The sequence below is a fragment of the Rhincodon typus genome, chromosome 2, assembly GCF_021869965.1.
Source record: "Rhincodon typus isolate 14 chromosome 2, sRhiTyp1.1, whole genome shotgun sequence".
NCBI classification, from domain to species: Eukaryota; Metazoa; Chordata; class Chondrichthyes; order Orectolobiformes; family Rhincodontidae; genus Rhincodon; species Rhincodon typus.
The window spans coordinates 70,468,969-70,489,755 of NC_063333.1; the positions used below are offsets into that span (position 1 = coordinate 70,468,969).

At 39.5% G+C, this 20,787-nt stretch overlaps 1 protein-coding gene and 1 pseudogene across 1 annotated transcript in view; both read left to right on the plus strand.

The window, feature by feature from the left end:
* zgc:85777 (uncharacterized protein LOC405871 homolog) overlaps nucleotides 1-20,361 on the plus strand; it is an 83,807-nt gene extending 63,446 nt beyond the window's left edge. The window contains exons 5-10 of the mRNA XM_048608351.1: nucleotides 3,827-3,933; nucleotides 5,915-6,082; nucleotides 7,383-7,556; nucleotides 12,289-12,450; nucleotides 14,033-14,183; nucleotides 18,595-20,361. Of these exons, the coding sequence (XP_048464308.1) occupies nucleotides 3,827-3,933; nucleotides 5,915-6,082; nucleotides 7,383-7,556; nucleotides 12,289-12,450; nucleotides 14,033-14,183; nucleotides 18,595-18,688 (856 nt within the window). The 3' untranslated portion in view covers nucleotides 18,689-20,361. The remainder of the gene's footprint in view (nucleotides 1-3,826; nucleotides 3,934-5,914; nucleotides 6,083-7,382; nucleotides 7,557-12,288; nucleotides 12,451-14,032; nucleotides 14,184-18,594) is intronic.
* On the plus strand, nucleotides 16,116-17,899 carry LOC109913442 (annotated as a pseudogene).
* Nucleotides 20,362-20,787: the final 426 nt, after the last annotated feature.

Below are 20,787 nucleotides of genomic sequence, written 5' to 3' on the forward strand. Positions count from 1 at the left end.
ACACACACACACACACACACACACGCTCTATCTCTCTCTCTCCTGCATGCACGCACACACACACACACACACACACACACTATCTCTCACTCCACACACTCACTCACACAAACACACTCCTTCTCACGCGCACCCTCTCTCTCTCCCTCACACACACACACATACACACAATCTCCCACGCACACACACGCTCACTCCACACACTCACTCACGCAAACACACTTACGCAAACACACTCCCTCTTGCGTGCCCTCTCTCTCCCACACACACACTCATGCAAACACACTCCCCCCCCCCACAACACACGCACGCTCTCTCTCTCCACCCCTCCCACACACACATGAATCTATGGGGTAAATGTGTCTTTGCAGATACATTCTCTTTTGTTCAAAAAACACACAATTTATAGACAGTCAGTCAATGTGGCATTTTATAAATTCCTACTTCAGAAGCAAAACCAGTCTAACTCCAAACCAAAACACAAACAGATTCTAAACAAGGCCTCTCACCTAACATGCATCGTTTGACCTAAAATGTCACCTCTTCTTTACACTGATAAAACCTTTAGTTCTCTCAGGACAGTGACTTGAAAGGAATTCGGGGATTTACAAATACATATTGATCAATTAAAACCTTCTAACTGATCAAAGATTTAATAGCATCTTAGGTTTGTTTAATAAATCCTGATTAGTGGTATGACTGTTTGATCTTTTATATCTTCTGTGTCTGACACTGTCACAGTAACACCTAAGGGAGGAGAGAGGCTCTGAAAGCTTGTGTTTTCAAGTAAACCTGTTGGACTATAACCTAGTTTAGTGTGATTTCTGACATTGTCCAAGCCAGTCCAACACCGGCACCTTCACATCATGGTCCTTGAATGGGGGTTAAACCCAACACTTTCAAACATGGCCCAGGCATAAAATACAGTTAAGAGGTACAATTTCTAATATGAGCCACATCTCCCTAAACAGCTAACATGCAGAGGAAGTTAAAGAGCAAAAGAAACAGCGACTGAAAGAATAAATACAGAATTCAAGAAAGGGGATAAGGAAAGCATTAAAAATCTGTGAAGAATTCTTATGACTGGCATTTATACAGTGAGCTGCAGAAATTGTTGCAGGTATGGATCAGACACAATAAGAAGCCAATTTTTTCGATTTGATAGTAAATCTCAGATGAGTTAAACTACAAAATAAGTTGACTGCACAGCATCACATAAACATGAGTTTTCAGCTTCCTTGTTTGAGAAGGAATGAAGTGAATTCCCTAAAGAAAAGTGAAAATAGTTACCAAATTTTGTTCAGGTTTAGGTTTAGAGAAATTAAACTGTCATGGTTTGGTGGGGATTGAAGCCGAGAAGAACGGAATCAAAAGCGAGGATTAGCCCAGTTAATGGATAGAAGTTGTAACATCCTGTTCCATATTTCCTGCTGCAGTTCATCCACATTCACCCTCTAGACTGTCACATTGAATCTTTGACATAAGAATGATCTCATGCCTCCTGATCAATAGCCTGAAAACTAGAACTTTAAGCAGAATTTGTCCAGTCCCATTTTTCCCCTACTCCCTTTCATCATACTTAAAATATGTACGTATCCAGATGTATAGTTCTCATCCAAAGGTTTAAAAAAGCCATAATGCTTGAAAATGGACATGCTGGTCATACTGGAGATGCGTCTTAAGGTATATGAGATGAGTTGGACCTGCATTCGCCGTTTGCACATTCCTTCTGGGTTAGCCCCTCTATCCTCCGTCCTCTGTCTCATCACAATCTTCCGTTATCTCTATGTTAATGACTCATTTTGCAACATTTAAACTACAGGCCTTTCCGACTGCAACTCATCTCTAAACATTAGTGAAGAAAATAATTTAGTTGGTGAATGAATGTAACTGTGACCTGTCAAAGTTGAGTAATTGTATGTGATCTACCAAGGTTCAGGACTGTAAGCCAGTTAAAGAAGTTGTGAATTGGACAAAGAAGTAAATAGAATGTTATGGATTGGATTAACTGTTGCAGTTTAAAGTGAATTTGCTGTTCCAGGCAGGAGTTCAGTTTTCCAAAGAAAAGTCATTGGACTTGAACCATTAACTCTGCTTCTCTTTCTCCACAGATTCTGCTGAGTTTCTCCAGTGCTTTCTCATTTTATTACTGCAATTTTCATTTATTTAACCATTTTTTTCGGACACCTTAAACCCAGATTTCCTGCTGTTATCTTTTTGGCTCTGTAGATGCCATCTCTGTGCCTTCTCAATGTTGCTGCAATCTTTTAAATGTCACTTTACACTTTGAACTTTGCCCTGTTTCGGCCTCTTCTTGAATTTTCTGGAACTGCTTTTGTTCTATGAAGCAGTTTATGTCTATGTCTTGCCCTGTTGATATTCAAATGAGCCAAGTCCAGGATTTCAGGCAGGATCATTATCTATCTGTGGAGACAGCTGGAGGTCCTGCCCTATTGCATTTCCACCAGAAGAGCAGGAGGCCAGAAAATGTCAGAGCTGAAATTGTTTTGGATGATTCATCCTATCAATAGATGTGTTTATTAAAGATTAAAAAAAAAAACCCGGTCATTCATCATTTGAAAATAGATTCTTGCTAAATCCCATGGAAAAAATATGTAATAGTCTTGATGAACATGTAAAAACATGTCTATTGACGGTTTCTGGCCAATGAACACATTCATTTATTTACCTTCCATCAAGTTTCTCAACCATATATCGTTACTAAAGAAAAAATATAGCTTATATGATTGGCCTTATCAGCAACTTCATTGATAGGTTCAAGCCATTTGTTCACAGGATAATTTAGATGGTGAAATGAGATTTGTCAAAGCCATACTGCAGGATGAAGATATGCTAATCAGATGATTTCTTGCTGTATATCACACAAACACATGAAAGGCCCTAAGGTGATCATTTGATCCTGGAAAATCTACCTTTGGTTACCTTGAAGGCTAAGATATCGCAAAGGTTTGAACAACAGGTTAAGCTGTGTGTTTCACAGTTACTAGTATGTATAGTAGTAGCAACACAATATTTGCCACTTAAAGGATGCTACAGTCAAGCCAAAAAGATGTTCTGCCTAGTGCACAAATGTGTAATGTGGTAAATAAATTTCAGTGCTGGTGTGATGTAAGGTATGTAGGCTCAGAGATTGCCAGATCCTATCAAACAGCATGTCCCTTTGGCTGTTCACAACATGCAGTACAACTGACTGCACCCAATCAGGCCACACATTGCAAAACGCTCAACGTACTGTCTAATACCAGATGTGATTCTGCTATTGAACACTATTTGCTGGATAATTCGAAGTGTGTGAATAATTGCACTAATAACCTATTTAGAATTACAAGTGTGGCACACTTGCATGTACTGAAAATTGCAAATATTACTGCATAGAGCCATGTTGTTTGTAGACAGAAGGATCTTGTGCACTCTGTGCCTACATCCACTCCACAAAATACATGCCTTTCACCGGTATATTTCACAGGGCAGTGCCCTGATAAATCAGAGTCAACCTCCCTGGTTTGAAATCTAGGAGTTTGACTGTTCAGTAAATCATCACTAACTGCTGCATTGTTCGTGGCAACACCTTTACCAGTCAGAGACAACTTACCAACCAATCAGCACTCTCTTCTCATACAGTATAAATGTTTTTCCTTTTATTACTATTCTTTTAAATTATCTTGATGAATGCAAGATGAAAAGCTTCGACATGCTGTCTTTTTTTCAGTAGTTCAAATGACTATTTGTATATTTATCGTAAAATGTTGGTCAAATATAAGGAAAGAATAACAATCATTCAAATTTGGTGTTATTTCTTTCCCAGATTTGGTTCAGATGAACTGAAACGCCAGTTCCTCACACCTACCATTGCTGGGGACATGGTAGCCTGTTTAGGAGTCAGTGAAATTGAAGCTGGATCGGATGTTGCAAGTACATAAGATATCTTAGTAAACTAGATACTAAACATAAGTCTGTGCAGACAATTTGATAATCATTTTAAAGCATTGTAGAATAAGGATTAAGCATATTATTTTACAAATTTAATAATATCAATGAGCAGTATTTTAAATTCTAACAGATACATCCATTTCCAAAAGCAGGCTGAATGGCACATAGAAAATCAGACCTCTCACTCTTTGTATGTCAGGGTACTTCTGAATTCTTAGACCAGCTTTTTCTTTGTCAATGGCAGGAAGCTGCTAATTTTGATACTTTTTTTCTAATAATGATGTACTGATTGAGTATAAATTGTCACAATGTCAGCTTTTAAAATCTGGGTGTCCAATTTTTTCTAATTTAACCCATCTTTCTAATCAACCTGTTCAGAGATGTTGTTACACACCTCTGGAGTGATTGGACTTGAACCTTGACCTCCCAATCCAGGGTTAGGGACACTACCACTGCGCCACACAAGGATCAATTGGCTGAGAAATGGGGCTTCAAAGAGGTTTCAGGTAAATGTTGACCACCAAAAAAGAGATGGGATTACAGGATAAAAAATTTGAATATAGCGGAATATTTTACTTTAAAACAAATAGGCTAGAATAAAGGATGGGGTAGATCAAAAATGTTGAACAGAATTACAATAAAAAAGGAAAAAAAAATAAGAAGAGCTACACTCTGAGCATAAATGTATTACCGTTACAAAATGTAACCAATTCTCAGGCCCTTGCCCCAAGTGTCGCGACTGTTAGATATCTGAACAGTTTGAAACTGGAGAGTTTTGAACTCTTATTTATTCTGCAGTTATTTTTCTAATTTGTTAATGCAAAAGTGATTAAAATCATTGTGGAACAAGATTCAAAAACAATTGTTCAACTTCATGAAAATGCTGATTACGAACATTTAATCACCACCAGGATGAATAGTTTCGTCTCAGGAAGGTGAAATTTGAAACTTAAGCTCCAATATTGATTTGGGGCACCAACTGTTCGGAAATCTCATGGCAGCAACTGCACCCAGTAGAGTTCCAGACTTGATTACAATTTGGTTGTTGGAGTAAGAAAGGACAGGGCTCTGAGACTCAAGGTTTCACTGTTTGCCCTGAAGAATTCTGTTTTTTCTGGCCCCTTGTGGAAACATTAAAAAGGTTTAAAAATTCACACTTATCCAGGCTTTTTCAGGCTATGTTACAGCTTACAATAATACCATGGTCACATTCCGCATTATGTCTTGCAAAATCTGGGGTTAAAAATGGTGTCAGAATCCTAATTGCATCATGAGACATCTATATTTACATGTGAAAATGGCTACCACTTGTTTACGATTGGCATAATTCCCAAGACCTATATCAATGTAGTTTTCCTGGACAGGCAAGGTTAAAATTGGTCCTTCAACTTGAGTAAGTGGAAACAAAGTAAAACTTAGCTAGATGGAGAATAGGAATGAATTAAAATTAGGGTTTAAATGGGGCAAATGGAAGTATTACTTTTAGTTCAGCATATTTGAAACATTTTGTTTTTTCTTAAGTTTAACAGAATACCAGCACAGTTACTCTTGATATCACAATAGATTTACTACTATAATATTAGCATTGATTTCAGTTTTATTGCACATCATGTGAAAATAAACATTTTCTGCTGGAGCAGTGAGACAGAAATGTTAACTTTCCTGCTCCTCTGATGCTGCCTGGCCTGCTTTATTCCTCCAGCTCCACTCTGTGTTATCGCTGACTCCAGCATCGGCAGTTCTTACTATCTCTTAGATAAGTAATTAACAGCTTTGCTACTGAATCCAAAATTTTCCGAGAGTCATCTACTAAGATGTGACTGGGATTTTTGTTTTTTTTCAGTTAGGGAGAAAAAGCTAAAATATAAAGGAGCATTTTAAATTCAGAAAGGTTTTGGATCTATATGATTAGTGGGTATAATATTATGCTTTATATCTTGAAAAAAATGACCTATTTTTATAGATATCAAGACCAAAGCTGTGAAGCATGGAGATGACTACATAATAAACGGAGGGAAGATGTGGATAACTAATGGTTGTCAAGCTGACTGGATGTGTCTTCTGGCAAACACTAGTGATGGTCCTCTTCACAAAAGCAAGTCTCTCATATGTCTGCCGATGAAATTACCAGGTAAGAATTAGCGTGAACATAAAATAGGCTGACCTGAGAGGTAGATGGAAGAACCTACTTTCATATCTGCTAACTAATAAATAGACATCAGAGGAGCTCTGTGAAGCATTAGACTCCTGCACATTCAGTATGAATTCAGCCTGTTAAGTTTTCCTTATTTGCAGAATATTTATACATTTGAACCACCTGCTATAAATTAAATGGAACATTTGAGGTGAGCTTACTTGAATTCCTATCATAGATACTTGCCTGTCATTCTAGTATGTGGCATTCTGTTGGGGATTTCAATGTAATGAGTCATGCCATCCATGTGATATCTCACAGCTGCTATTTTTGTAGAAAATAAATTATCCTAAGATTGTGCACAACGTAGCTGTAAATCACTCAAAATGTTTTTGGAAAATATTTTTCATTTTAGTATTTTTATCCTCGCCAACTGAAAATGCTAATGTTTAAAACAAATGTTTCCAAAAATTGCACATTTCCTTATATTAAATGTATCCACTGAATTACCTATCCACGTCGTCACAAAGATTTTTACTCGAAGACTCCCAAAGTCACCCTTTCCCAAAATTTGCAATAGGACGTGATATGTTCGTGGCAAGTTCTAACCCTGTAATCTATATTTGCTGCTTTTGCAGTTTAAGCATGTGCATTGAACTTAATTCCGCATTCAGCCTTCCATTGACTCCTTTTTCTGTCACAACATGTCATACTACTAACTACTTTGGAATAGCTTTGGCATTGATTGAGTCCCTTGCTGTTTAGGGTGCTCTATGGTATCTTTTGCATTCACCATTATTTTGCAATAATGAAGCCTCATTATTCAATAGCCAACAACACTAATAATGTTGCATTCTCCTACACTGCACTGAAATGCTGAATTGTCAGCTTATGTTATATCTTTATACTTAAAGTAGGACTCGGAAGCCACAGCCTTATTGTTCTTTAAAAAAACCGAAAGAACCACAGATGCTGTAAATCAGGAACAGAAACAGAAGTTGCTGGAAAAACTCAGCAGGTCTGGCAGCATCTGTGAAGAAAAAATCAGAGTTAACGTTTCGGGTCCAGTGACCCTTCCTCAGAACTTCCTCAGTTCTGAGGAAGGGTCACCAGACCTGAAACGTTAATTCTGATGTTTTCTTCACAGATGCTGCCAGACCTGCTGAGCGTTATTGTTTTTGTCTGATGGTAGACCAACCTCCAGTACAAATTTTATGAAGGAAATATTTCTAATGAGAATAGGAAATTTAATTCAAAATGCTGTTCGATTAACTAACCATATGAATTACATTTTCAGGAATCCATGTGGCTAAAAAGATTGATAAGTTGGGCATGAGGTCCTCAGATACAGCACAGATCTTTTTTGAAGATGTTAGGGTTCCAAGAAAATATCTCATCGGTGAAGAAGGAATGGGTTTCACCTATCAGATGTTGCAATTCCAGGAGGAGCGCATGTGGGCAGTTGCAGGAAGTATGTTCTTTCTACTGTGCATGAACATGAGTTAGGCAAAAGCCTAAACAGTGCTTAAGCTAATACAGTGAGGCTCAGCGAATCTAAAAACCAGGGGCTGCACTCAATGCGGCATGTCCCAGCAGGAAGCATGATGACAATGGGCTACTCAATCGTGTCAGTCTCCCAGTGCTGGAAAATTAGTGATGTCTCAGGAATTACATTTAGTGGTACAGTTTTCCCTTGTCTCTAAAAGGCTGCATTTTGCCTGCAGCCTTCTAGAGATGCCCTGCTCTTCCAAAAACACTCACTGCTTGATCAAGGAACCAGTGGCCGATCAAAGCATCCTTCCCTTGTCTTCAAGCCCCTATGTCCTCTGCCACGACTCCTTTCCCCTGCCCCCAATACCGCCTCTATCACTAGTGGCCTGATTTCTTCAGCAATCATAGTCCTCTCCCTGGTTACGTTACCTGCAGTACCACCAGTATTGGTGGTGTTGTCTGTAAAGGAGAGTTGTTGGATGGGATTTCCACACTTGGAGTCCTAATTTGCAGGGCAAGCTGATCTCTGGCCAGCTGTGGTTCCAATAGACACTTTATCCAATCAGGTCATGAACTCCCAGAAGCAACACAGGTTTCCCACTCATTCTCCAACAGATTGGCTGACTCTGTGTCAATTATATTTACAGTATCTATCTCTTAAGTCTATAATAGAGCAATGAAAAAACAGAGTGGCAAAATGATGGAGGAATGCTGCAGTTGAGGAATAACAGAACATCTTTTATTACATATTTTTGAATATCCAAAACAAATGTGTTTTCAAATGCGGTAGGTCTCTTTCTAAACAGATGTGAATTTCTATGAGTAAAAGAAAAGTGAAAAGCAAAGCAAGTAAGAGAAAGAATTGTGCTTACTTAATGCCTTTCCCAATCTCAGAACATTCCAACACACTGAGATGCTACAGGTTGGATTAGATGGTCTTTGTGATGAAGAGGTTGTGGAGTTAGAATTAGAATTAGGTTTTATTGTCACGTGAACTCAAGTAACGGAAACATGAGTTTTTATTTCGATTCATTTTATGGGATGTGGGCGTCGCTGAAAGGCCAATATTTCTTGCCATCCCTACTTGCCCTTGAGAAGGTGGTGGTGAGCTGCCTTCTTGAACCGCTGCAGTCCTCCTGCCGTGGGTTAACCCACAATGCTGTAAGGGAGGGAATTCCAGGATTTTGACCCAGCAGCGTGTAGCTTAGGTTAGTTATAAGGGGATGGGTCTGGGTGGGATGCTCCAAGGGTCGATGTGGACTTGTTGGGCCGAAGGGCCTGGTTCCACACTGTAGTGATTCTAAGTGAAGAAAACAGTGAAGGAACAGTGATATATTTCCAAGTCAGGATGGTGAGTGGCTTGGATGGGAACTTGGAAGTGGTGGTGTTTCCATATGTCAGATGCCCTTGTTCTTCTAGTTGGAAGTGGTCGTGAGTTTGGAAGGTGCTGTCTGAGGATCTTTAGTGAATTTCTGCAGTGCATCTTGTAGGTAGTACACACTGCTGCTACTGAGCGTCAGTGGTGGAGGGATTCGATGCTTATGGATGTAGTGCCAATCAAGCGGGCTGTTTTGTCCTGGATGGCGTCAAGCTTCTTGAGTGTTGTTGGGGCTGCACTCATCCAGGAAAGTGGGGAGTATTCCATCACACTCCTGACTTGTGCCTTGTAGATGGTGGACAAGCTTTGAGAAGTCAGGAGATGAGTTACTCGCTGCAGTATTCCCAGCTTCTGGCCTGCTCTTGTAGCCACTGTGTTAATGTGGTGAGTCCAGTTGAGTTTCTGGTCAATGATAATACCCAGGATGTTGATAGTGGGGAATTCAGTGATGTCAAGGGACAGTGGTTAGATTGTCTCTTATGGATGATGGTCGTAGCCTGGCATTTGTGTGGCACGAATGTCACTTGCCACTTGTCAGCCCAAGCCTGGATATTGTCCAGATCTTGTTGCATTTGAACATGGACTGCTTCAGTATCTGAGGAGTCACGAATGGTGCTGAACATTGTGCAATCATCGGCGAACATTCCCACTTCTGACCTTATGATGGAGTGGACGTTACTGATGAAGTAACTGAAGATGGTTGGGCTGAGGACACTACCCTGAGGAACTCCTGCAGAGATATTCTGGAGCTGAGATGATTGACCTCCAACAACCACAACCATCTTCCTATGTGTCAGGTATGACTCCAGCCACCAGAGAGTTTGCCACTGATACCGATTGATTCCAGGTTTGCTAGGACTCCTTGATGCCACACTCAGTCGAATGCAGCCTTGATGTCAAGGGCTATCACTGTCACCTCACCTCTGGCATTTAGCTCTTTTGTCCATGTTTGAACCAAGGCTGTAATGAGGTCAGGAGCTGAGTGGCCCTGGAGGAACCCAAACTGACTGAGCAGGTTATTTCTGAGCAAGTGCTGTTTGATAGCACTGTTGATGACACCTTCCATCACTTTACTGATGATCGAGAGGAGACTGATGGGGTGCTGATTGGCTGGGTTGGATTTGTCCTGCTTTTCATGTACAGGACATACTTGGGCAATTTTCCACATTGTTGGGTAGATACTGGTGTTGTAACTGTACTGGAATAGCTTGGGTAGGAGCGGCAAGTTCTGGAGCACAAGTCTTCAGTATTATTGCTCGAATATTGTCAGGGCCCATTGTCTTTACAGTGTCCAGTGTTTCCAAGCGTTTCTTGATGGAGTGAATCGAATTGGCTGAAGACTGGTATCTGTAATGCTGGGGACCACTGGAGGAGGCCGAGATGGATCATCCGCTCGGCACTTCTATCTGAAGATTGCTGCGAATGCTTCAGCCTCATTTTTTGCACTGATGTGCTGGGCTCTTCCATCATTGAGGATGGGGATATTTGTGGAGCCTCCTTCTCCAGTGAGTTGTTTAATTGTCCACCACCATTCATGACTGGATGTGGCAGGACTGCAGAGCTTAGAGCTGATGTGTTGGTTGTGGGATCGCTTAGCTCTGTCTATCACTTGCTGCTTTTGCTGTTTGGCGTGCAAGTAGTCTGTTTGGTGGCTTCACCAGTTTGATACCTCATCATCGGGTATGCCTGGTGGTGCTCCTGGCATGGCCTCCTGCATTCTCCATTGAACCAGGGTTGACTCCCTAGCCTAATTGTAATGGCTAAGTGGGGGATATGCCAGGCCACGAGGTTGCACATTGTGCTGGAGTACAATTCTGCTGCTATTGATGGCCCACAGAGCCTCAAGGATGCCCAGTTTTGAGTTGCTAGATCTGTGCAAAGTCTGTCCCGTTTAGCACAGTAATTGTGCCACACAACACGATGGATGTTATTGTCAGTGTGAAGGCGGGACTTTATCTCCACAAGGACTGTGCAATGGTTACTCTTAGTGATACTGTGTACACTGAGTACAGTGAGAAGTGTACAAAGTCACCGTTTCTGGCATCACCTTTGGTACAAAGATGCTTGGTACAAAATCTTAGGTATAAATTAGAAAATAACATTAAAATTTCAGCATTATGGTCCCTCTAAAGCAGAGAAAAGGTGGATGTTGAATGGAACACAGGTTGCAAACAGTCTAATTCAATCTTTGACATTAACAGGAAAGAGACTAAAATTGGCATTAAGGTACAGAATTTCTGGTACAAGCAATGGCTTCATTCTCCCCATTGTTTATCTGAAAATAATTATCCAAGATTGGATTTTGGTCAAGCAACTTGATGTAGAGGCCATGGAGCAGTAGAGCATAGTAGAAATAGCTGTTGTCAACATATATACTGAAGATGCTATCCCAAGGAAGTGCATAAAGATGGAGAAGAAGGAGCCAAAGATAGGTTCTTGGGGGACTCCAGAGATAACAGCAGAAGGCTTGTACAGAAACCATTGCAGGTGATGCTGTAACTTTGATTGGATAGTTAAGTATGGAATTAAATAAGTGCATGCCAGCTGAACTGGTCAAGAGGGAAGTAGCATATTAGGATAGTGAAAAGGTGGACCGAAGACTAAACAAAAAGTGGTAGGCAGATGATCTATCACAGTAACAGAGAATGCCATGTATGACCTTGGATAGGACCATTGTGATGATGTAGGGGTTGAATCATGATTGGAAAGATTCAACAAAGGAGTCACAGAAGAGATGAGTACACATTTGTTGGGTGACAACACATTCAAAGATTTTAGAGGAAAGTGAGGTCAGGAATGGGTCAGTAGTCTGCGAGGACATTAAGAATAAAGAGTGAGGGTAATCGTATATTAACTAATAAATATGTTGAACTCTCAAAATAGCCATTCAATGTGATCCGTTAGATTATTTGTGAACCTAGCAATTAGATCATTAAAAGTAAACCTAATGTGGAAGCAATGGAAAGTAAATAAGGGACCTGAAACATATTATTAAGATAGCTGGTTCAAATAATGCCAAGTTGGGCCCAGACCTCAGGCGCAGCAGGCTCTGCAGAGCCTTAACAGCATGAACTGGATTTACATCTTTGAGTTGGGAGATTTCCTAATGTCGTGCTCCTGTCTTTTACCTGTCAGTGCCCACAGATGCTGTTTTCAACCATTTGAGGTAGCTATTCCAAGGAGGGCTAATGCTGAGGTGCCAGCTTAAAAGGCCTATATCTATTTGCTGAGGCATTCATCGTGTTCTGGAATGAGTCCACTGTGAGTGCCAATGTACATGATCATTGTGCATATTGCTAACGGTTGTGTAAGCATGTTATTTCTGTCTTTGCAGTGCTGGCTCCCATGCAGAACATCATACAGGAAACAATCGAATATACACGCCAACGTAAGGTCTTTGATCAACCAGTCTTACACAACCAGACAGTACATTTCCGCCTTGCTGAACTTGAAACTGAGATTGAACTTGTTCGTTCGCTCCTTTATCGTTGTGTCGGTATGGAACTTTAATAATTTAAATCACCTTCAAAATAAGTGAGTCATATCTTTTAATTGCAATCTGCTGGAATCCAGCCTGATATGCTACCTGTAAGTAGTAGAGGTTCAGAGTCATTGTTGGAACTGAGTTTCATATTTGAGAAGACCCAGATTTCTTAGTGACCAAATAAACAAATTAAAATCAGAACCTAGTTAAAGGTAGCAGATTGATGGATTCAGTTACTTAAGATGTTCCCTTAATTTAACCTATGCTGCTAGTCTCATTTTGTAATGCAGTGCGAAGGATTAAAATTGGGGCCTATTCCTCTTAAATTATTCTTTTTCTGTAAGTCAGTGTTGATATTTTGCCATAATATGTGTAGAGGATTGTTACTTAAAGAGAACAGTGGAACTTTTTTTTTAATGTTTATTGAAGAACATAAAGAAATTTTCATTAGCATAGAAATAGTACTGTCAAAAGGGGAAGCAATGACCTAGTGGTATTATTGCTGGATTGTTAATCCAGAGACCCAGGTAAAGTTCTGGGGACCCAGGTTCAAATCCTGCCACAGCATATGGTGGAATTTGAATTCAATAAAAATCTGGAATTAAGAGTCTAGTGATGACCATGCATTCCAAGTGTGGCCTTGATTGTTGAAAAAACCCATCTGGTTTACTAATCTCCTTTAGGGTATATCCTTACCTGCTCTGGCCAACAATTGACTCCAGATCCACAGCAATGTGGTTGACTCTTAATTGCCTTCTGAGCAATGGGGATGATTAATCAATGCTGGCCAAGCCAGTGACACCCTCATCCTGTGAAAGAATGAAAAATATTAATGGAACTAAACACCTGGAACCCCTCAACATGATGACCTACCCTGCAGGATTTTAAAAGATATGAACGTAAAATCATAAAATGTAGGAGCAGGAGTAGGCCGTTCAGCCCTTCAATCCCTCCCTGCCATTCAAAAAGATCACGTCTCATCTGCCCCAGACTTGAACTTGTCTTTTGTGCCAACTCACCATAGCTGTCAACTCCCTGACATTTCAAAAATTTTATCTACCTCCTCTTTAAATAGTTCAGGTGATCTAGCTTCTACAGCTCTCTGGCATAGAGAATTCTGAACATTCACTAACCTCTGGGAGGAGAAATTTCTTCGCATCTCAGTTTTAAATAAATGTTTTAAAAAAGAGTTATTTTGGACTTGAAAAATTAACTCTGTTTCTGTTTGCATAGATGCTGCCAGACCTGCTGAGTTTCTCCAGTATTCTCTATGTTTGTTTTAAATTAGTATCCCCTTATTTTTTAATTTTGTCCCCAAGTTTGAGATTCCCCTTCTAGTGGAAACATTTTCTCAGCATCTACTCTGTCAAGCTCTCTCTGAACCTTGTATATTTCAAGCAGATCAATCCTTATTCTTTAATTATTAAAGGCCTTACCCATTTAACTGGTCTTGACAAGTTAACCTCTTCATCCCAAGAATCAGTCTAATGAATCTCTTTTATTGTACATGTTAGTCCAGGTGCCGCCTTACCAATACCCTGTTCAAAGAAGATTTTAAAATAAAGTTGCAATTAAGTTTCTTTTTTTCATTCAGCTCAGTATGTTCAAGGAAATGATACAACAAAATTAGCCTCAATGGCAAAGTTGAAGGCAGCCCGCCTGGTTCGTGAGGTAACTGATAGCTGTCTTCAGTTCTGGGGAGGAATGGGTTTTACTAATGAAGTGTTGGTCAGCAGACTGTACAGGTGAGTAGACTTCAAACTGAGGTTAAATAAGGTTTTGAATTATATTATTTGACAATGGTTTATAAGGGAGATTTTTCTGATTCTGTGTAAGTATGGTGAATAATCAAATCTTAGACAGATCATTTTGCACGTTTCTCAAGGAACCCACTCACATTTCCTTCCATTATGGAAAGAACATTGGATGGGTTCTTTAACAGATGTGTGCTCTGACCAATCAGATGCACCAAAATTCACTGCACACAATCCAATGCAGTGACATGTTTCCTCATGGCTTCAAATGTAAACTCATGCTTTCTCACATTTGTGCATGTGAATAGTGGATCTAATGAAGTTGGCATCTTATTGATTCAGTCACACAACATTAGAAGATTCACTTGTGAAAAGTGTTGTCAATTATATTAATTGAACTGTTGTTCAAAGCTCAGTGCAAATGTGGCAGATCTCATTTGGCCCAAAGACACCATTTTTTCCAGCACTTTCTGTTCTTACAATACTTTTAAGGTCACCTGTGGTTACTTCTGTTTCACAAAGATGACTAGGATCAGTTTGTGATGACGCATTACATGTTCAAGATTGCTTGTGGCCAGGATTTTCATCTGACTTAGTTGGTCACTGCATGTGCTTCACATGCAGGATTCCACGATGACAGACGTTTTAAACCTGAACTGTAGTGCTGATTAATGGAATTATTCCTTGTTGGGCTTCACAAGTAGACTGTACATCTCAGACAGAAGAAGGCTACTTGCCTACCTGTTCTGGGTGTGGTGACAGTCATTTTCAATTTACTTTGTGCATTTTTGATTCAGATGAGAATGGTAGAGAATGGAAGGCTTCACACAGTGAGTCATAGGTTCAGTCTTTTAATCTAGGTCATCCTCCCTTTCCCCACTAAAGCCTTCACGTTCCTTTCTTTTTGCATGTCCTGTCAACCTATCATTACTCTGTGTGCGCAGATTCTCACCCAACTCTTTAGTCATGCCAACCATCTTGATGCTATGTTCCACCCTCCACCCCATTAAAGCCAGGGTAGTGTGACTATTAATGACACCCAGTCTCTCTCACAGTAACGTGTGTCCTCCAGTGTTATTGTCTCACTCACTTGTATGTTGAGTTGCTGCCCCCTTCGCAATTATTGTCTCCTCTGCATCCCAACATGCTGCCTCCAATTCCCAATATTGACTTCCCTAACTGACTGGCTCAACAGTATAATAATAATGGGATAACATAACACGATTTTCAGCGAACAAACCTTCCAAACTGGCCATGGCTGCCCACCACCTCCCCACACCCTGACTAACATGGACCAACAGCCCTTACCAGTGATTGACCAGACCCCTGACTGATCTCTGTGCACCTCCATAACTGATGTACCACTAATCCCTGGACTAGCTGCACTGGGCCTGAGGAGATAAGGAGGAACTTCTTCAGTTAGAGGGTGGTGAATCTGTGGAACTCGGGGCCACGGAGGGCTGTAGAGGCCATGTCATTGAGTATATTTAGACAGAGATAGATAGGTTCTGGAAAAGGCAGGAGAAAGGGATTGAGAAACATATTGGCCATGATCAAATAGTGGAGCAGACTCAATGGGCCCAATGGTCTAATTCTGTTCCTATATCTTAAGGTCTTATGGACCTGTGGGATTGAATGTGGCCCACTTCCCAAATTGCAATGATACAGAACCCCTGACCCTGACACCTCAATATGTTAACTGACCATGGCCAAGTCCCTGGACTAAGATCAGATGATGCCCTTGACTGACAGTGGCTGGACCCCTTGGCTGACAACAGTCCCTCTTAATTTGACTGAGGACTATTCTGCTTAGACTTTGAGATATGACCATTTGGCTGATGCACATGCATGTTCAAGATTGCTTGTGGACATGATGTATTTACTGCGTAAGCTGCTGCACGTGCTGTAGAAGTGACATGTAACATGATTCAATACAACACCATGTACTGTCCCTTAACTGATTACTGCTGGGAACCAGACAACCTGCTAAGCTCTGTGACTGTGCTTAAAGCTACATACATTCTGAATGAGACAGCAGTGCACAAAAAGGCAAGACAAGGTGGAGTTGTAGATTCAAAGACAGTGAGTGACCGCTGAGAGAACAAGTGTCCTAAGATGCACTATGTTCCAATGTTTGAGATGGATGCCTGAGCCTGACTGCAAAGTGGCCTAGCAGCAACATTGCAATGAATTTGTCATGATGGTTCAAATTAAAGTGATGAACTTTTGTGTGGTGACATCAGCGCACACTTTCTTTCCCTCTCCCTTTCTCTCTTTGATCAGAACTGAGACGACAAGATCGTCAATGTACTAAAGATCCGGAGGAAATACTGCAAGAAATGTCACATGCACTAGCCACGTCAGGTTACTGAATGAAAGAAAGGAAAAAATTCCTCGTATGCACAGGTTAAGAGGCGTTAAGACAGGAAGCAGAGTGGTTATGGTGGACATACAAAGCCTATAATTTGAAAAAAGGATAAGAACACAAAGAGGATTGTGCTGAGACTGTAATGTGTGGAGTCTAATTATTGATCATAGAGAATGCAAGAGGTGCAAGCGCTTTGAGCTGGGAGGAGACGAGAAGAAGACGGCCCAAGTCATCCAGCTCTATGACCAGTCTTTGGGCTCTTTAAAGTACAAATTCACAATAAAAGTAACTAAAAGTTTAAAGAGAAAATGTACTGTACTCTAAGTGAGTTGGAGATGTGCCATGTTGATGTGGTGATGCTGCTATGTGTCTGATGCCATCATCATGGACAAGTGATGCAAGTGGTTACGTGGAGCCTGGCCTGATGTGATATGAGATTATGAATTAAAGAGATGTTAATACATGCAAATAGGCCCCTCGCCACTTAGTAGTGACATTTACCTAGGAGCGAAATTCCTTTTAATATTACATAATTAAACTGTATTTTAAAGGACCCGTTTATTTATTTTCATGAGACTAAAAGAAATTGATTCTATTACCAGTATGTTCCTTTGCTTTTACATCTACATTTGTTAGAAATTTATTACATTATCCCCAGATGATTTTGCAGCATTGGTGGAAAAAAACTTGCATATGTGCAAAAATGAACACAGAGAATGATGGAGAAACTCAGCAGAGCTGGTAACGCCTGTAAAGTGAAACAGAACCGATTTCTGAAGAAAAGTCAACTGAATTCAGAATGTTAACTTTCTTTCTCTCTCCAGAGTTGCTGCCAGACCTGTTGAGTTTCTCCAGCATTCTCTTTGTTTGTTTCAGGTTTCCAGCATCCTCATTATTTTGCTTTTCTTTGCATTTATATAGAGTTTTCAGCAACCACCAGGCATCTCAAAGCACCTCATAGCCATTAAGTATGTTGCAATTGTAGTAGCTGTTGCAGGGGATTGTGTCAGGGAATGTTGTAATCTCCCACCTGAAAGGGCAGACAGGTCTTAAGTTTAACATCTCACCTAAAAGATGGCAACTTCAACAGTGCAGCACTCCCTTAGTATTGCACTGAAATGTCAGTCTTAATTCTGTGCTGGAATGGGATTTGAACCCGGAATCTTGTATCTCAGAAGCAATAGTAATACAGACAGTACCAGCTTCCATTACTTTCTGTCATTGTTTTATCTGTTGTACTGTGTTTTGTACAGCTTTAAACCACACATAATGTTAACAGATAGTTCAACTATAATCTTACAATATAGTACTGATGGAAAGACTACCAGAATTCATTATATCCAGGTTACGTGTTTTTTGAGTTGATGTACACACTATATTTGTAACGGGGTTGGGAGGGCAGGGGTACAAGTTACGTCAAGAGGTTTGAATGTGGTTCATAATAATGTTACCAGCATGCATTTGATTCGAGTTCTGGTTCTAATCCAACTGAGAAAGGTTGATGTACACCCTGTCAGTGATAATCATCCCCAGGAAATTTGCATGCAATACAGTCGTTGTGACTAAATGGATGATACGCATAGATAGTCAGTAAGAAATCCTTTCATACAAAGGCTGAGTTGAAAAGTCTGAGAAATGGAAAGTAATCTCCCACTTGAGTGGGAAGTGCTGTGAGATCTTGTAACTACATGAGACCTATCTTTGTTGTAATGACTATATAAAGCACATTTTACCTTTCTTATTTGAAATATCCTTCACCTGTTTATTAATGATTGAATTATGTTGATTTTAGTTGGTTGGTTACAGTAAATGTTTTTAAAAAAAGTGAAATCTTGTCCAGATGTGGGTCTTTCCTTTGAGTGATTTGTTTTTTTTTAATGCATCTGTCTGTACAGGGCACGTAACATACTCTTGAAACTTTGCTACAAATGGCTGGAAATTGCAGTGTGCTATTTCCTAAATAGAGTTAAAGTGTAAAGATTTGTATATCTGTGAGGTCAGTAATTGATTTTGTTTTCTCATTTTTTCCTTGAGGGATATGAGGTTGATGTCAATAGGAGCTGGTGCAGATGAAGTGATGCTGTCCATCATATGCAAGTACATGGGGACAATTCCTGGAAAAAAATGATTGAGTAAAATAATAGCATACTCGTCAACAGGGACAAGAACAAAACTGTAATCTGTTGCGTTAATTGCTGTTGGTGTTTTCATACTGCCTTTTATTAATATAACTTTTGCCTTGGAGAAATGTAATTGTCAACATAATCTTTCACTTATGTAAGAATGTAGAAGTATTTTGGAAATTCAATAATCGTTATTTTTATTTTTTTACTTAATGACCTAAATAACTTCACATTTAAAGAGCTGAAAAGATTGTGGGAGTACTTTGTGCTGAAAGTACTCACACACAGTTTCCAATATTTTTCTTTCTAACCTGATACTAAAGTTGAGAAAAATATTTTTGTGAGGAAAGAACAAGATCTCCCTACAATAGAGCAGTCTGAGGAGTTGCAGTAGTTTGTTTTCAAAATTATGAAATTTATGGAAACCATGAAGTAAAAAAACAATCATTGCTTCTGATTGGATGTCATCTATTTAAAGTTGTCACAGAGAGTAAGAGGAAATATAAAGAAAAATGCCAATGTGCAGAAACTTCTTGATGTATAGGATGCTTTATTACCATATAGCATAAATAGCTAAATATTTGAAGCAAATTAAAATTTAGTACTAGGAGACATTAGTTGTGGATTGCTTTAATAAGAGCCTGCAAGTGACAGTAGACTACTTGTCCTCATATGTTACAAAGCTATATGATCTTATGTTACCTATCACGAAATATGTGGAATTCCATTGTCTTATAGACTTGCAGCACTTTTGATCTCCTTCTATTTAAACTCTGATATAAGTTCAAGAGACCTTGAATGTACCAGAATGATTTTATTCACTTTACTGTCTACAAACCTTGGAGAAAGGCACACACTGCTGCTGAGTTGGACAGCTTTAGGCCAGGCCAAAATTCTGACTGCAGTGGAAGTGAATAAAATAATTCTGAAATGAATATAATGTGAAGTAGCTGAACAGCAATGGAATTGTGGATCTGTTTGACACTAGAAAATGGTGCAGATTTCATGACAAGTGTAAAGATAACGAGTTAAGGCACAGTGGTGGAGAAAATCCTTTACCAGAAAATGCTTACCTCACACATTAAAATAACATAAACCGATTTTCATACACGACAGATTTTTTGAAACCCACTGTTCAGAAGTAAAATTGATTCCATGACTCAAATTTTGTTACCACATTTCCTTCAAGATCTTTCGTGAAACTAAATTCCAGCAGCTAGGCAAGATAATAAAAAATAAACTGATAAAAAGAAATTTTGAGTGCAGTGGGAGCAAAAAGCTTGAAGTATCTGTAGATTGTACTTTTGGCTTACTTTCCAAAATTGACAAGTTTTCTATTGATAGCTCAGATTATTACTCAAATGTCTTGCAGCAAGCTAATCTAATGGATTTTATGTCTGATTTTGATGTGTCATTACACATTCTACTTTTATGTAATGTAGCTTACTGTGCCATCAATCGTGCATCAAATTATATTTGTGTAAATAAATTTGTATATGTAATGGATCAACTCTGATATGCTCATGAGCAAAAATTGTAAAAGCAGTGGTGGATGGAACCTCTACCATGCAACCATAAAATGTTAAATATATGCACAATAAAATCTTGTTTACATTACCCCTCATTCTGCTCTTCTCTGGTGTAGGCAGCAATAAATAAATCTCAATCATTGATCTAATTCAGTAATGTGTGTTCTTTCTTTACAAATATAAAGGGGGATATTAATTTGATTAATAATACTGGCAATATCTACTTTGTGCAATTAAAAATTGGTACGAACAGTAAGGTTGGTTTTGCTTTTGAACTGAGTAGTTATTTTTATACAATATCTTTTTGAAGTAACTTTCTGCCTGTTTTGACGTTGAATACACTTGTCTAACTTTGAACTCACGATTCAGATTCTGTGATGTCCACTAATGATTCTTCAGTCTGGTGAAGGAAATGCAAAGTTGTTTGTGCCATTCACAGAGGTCTTGGATTTGCTACAGAGGAAGCTGCAACATTTGGAGCTTCCATTGGAAAAGCTTATGGTAAATAAATTTGCGAGGATAATACTTGGCACTGGGTGACATATCTTTTTCACTGACCATAAAACCTAGCCACT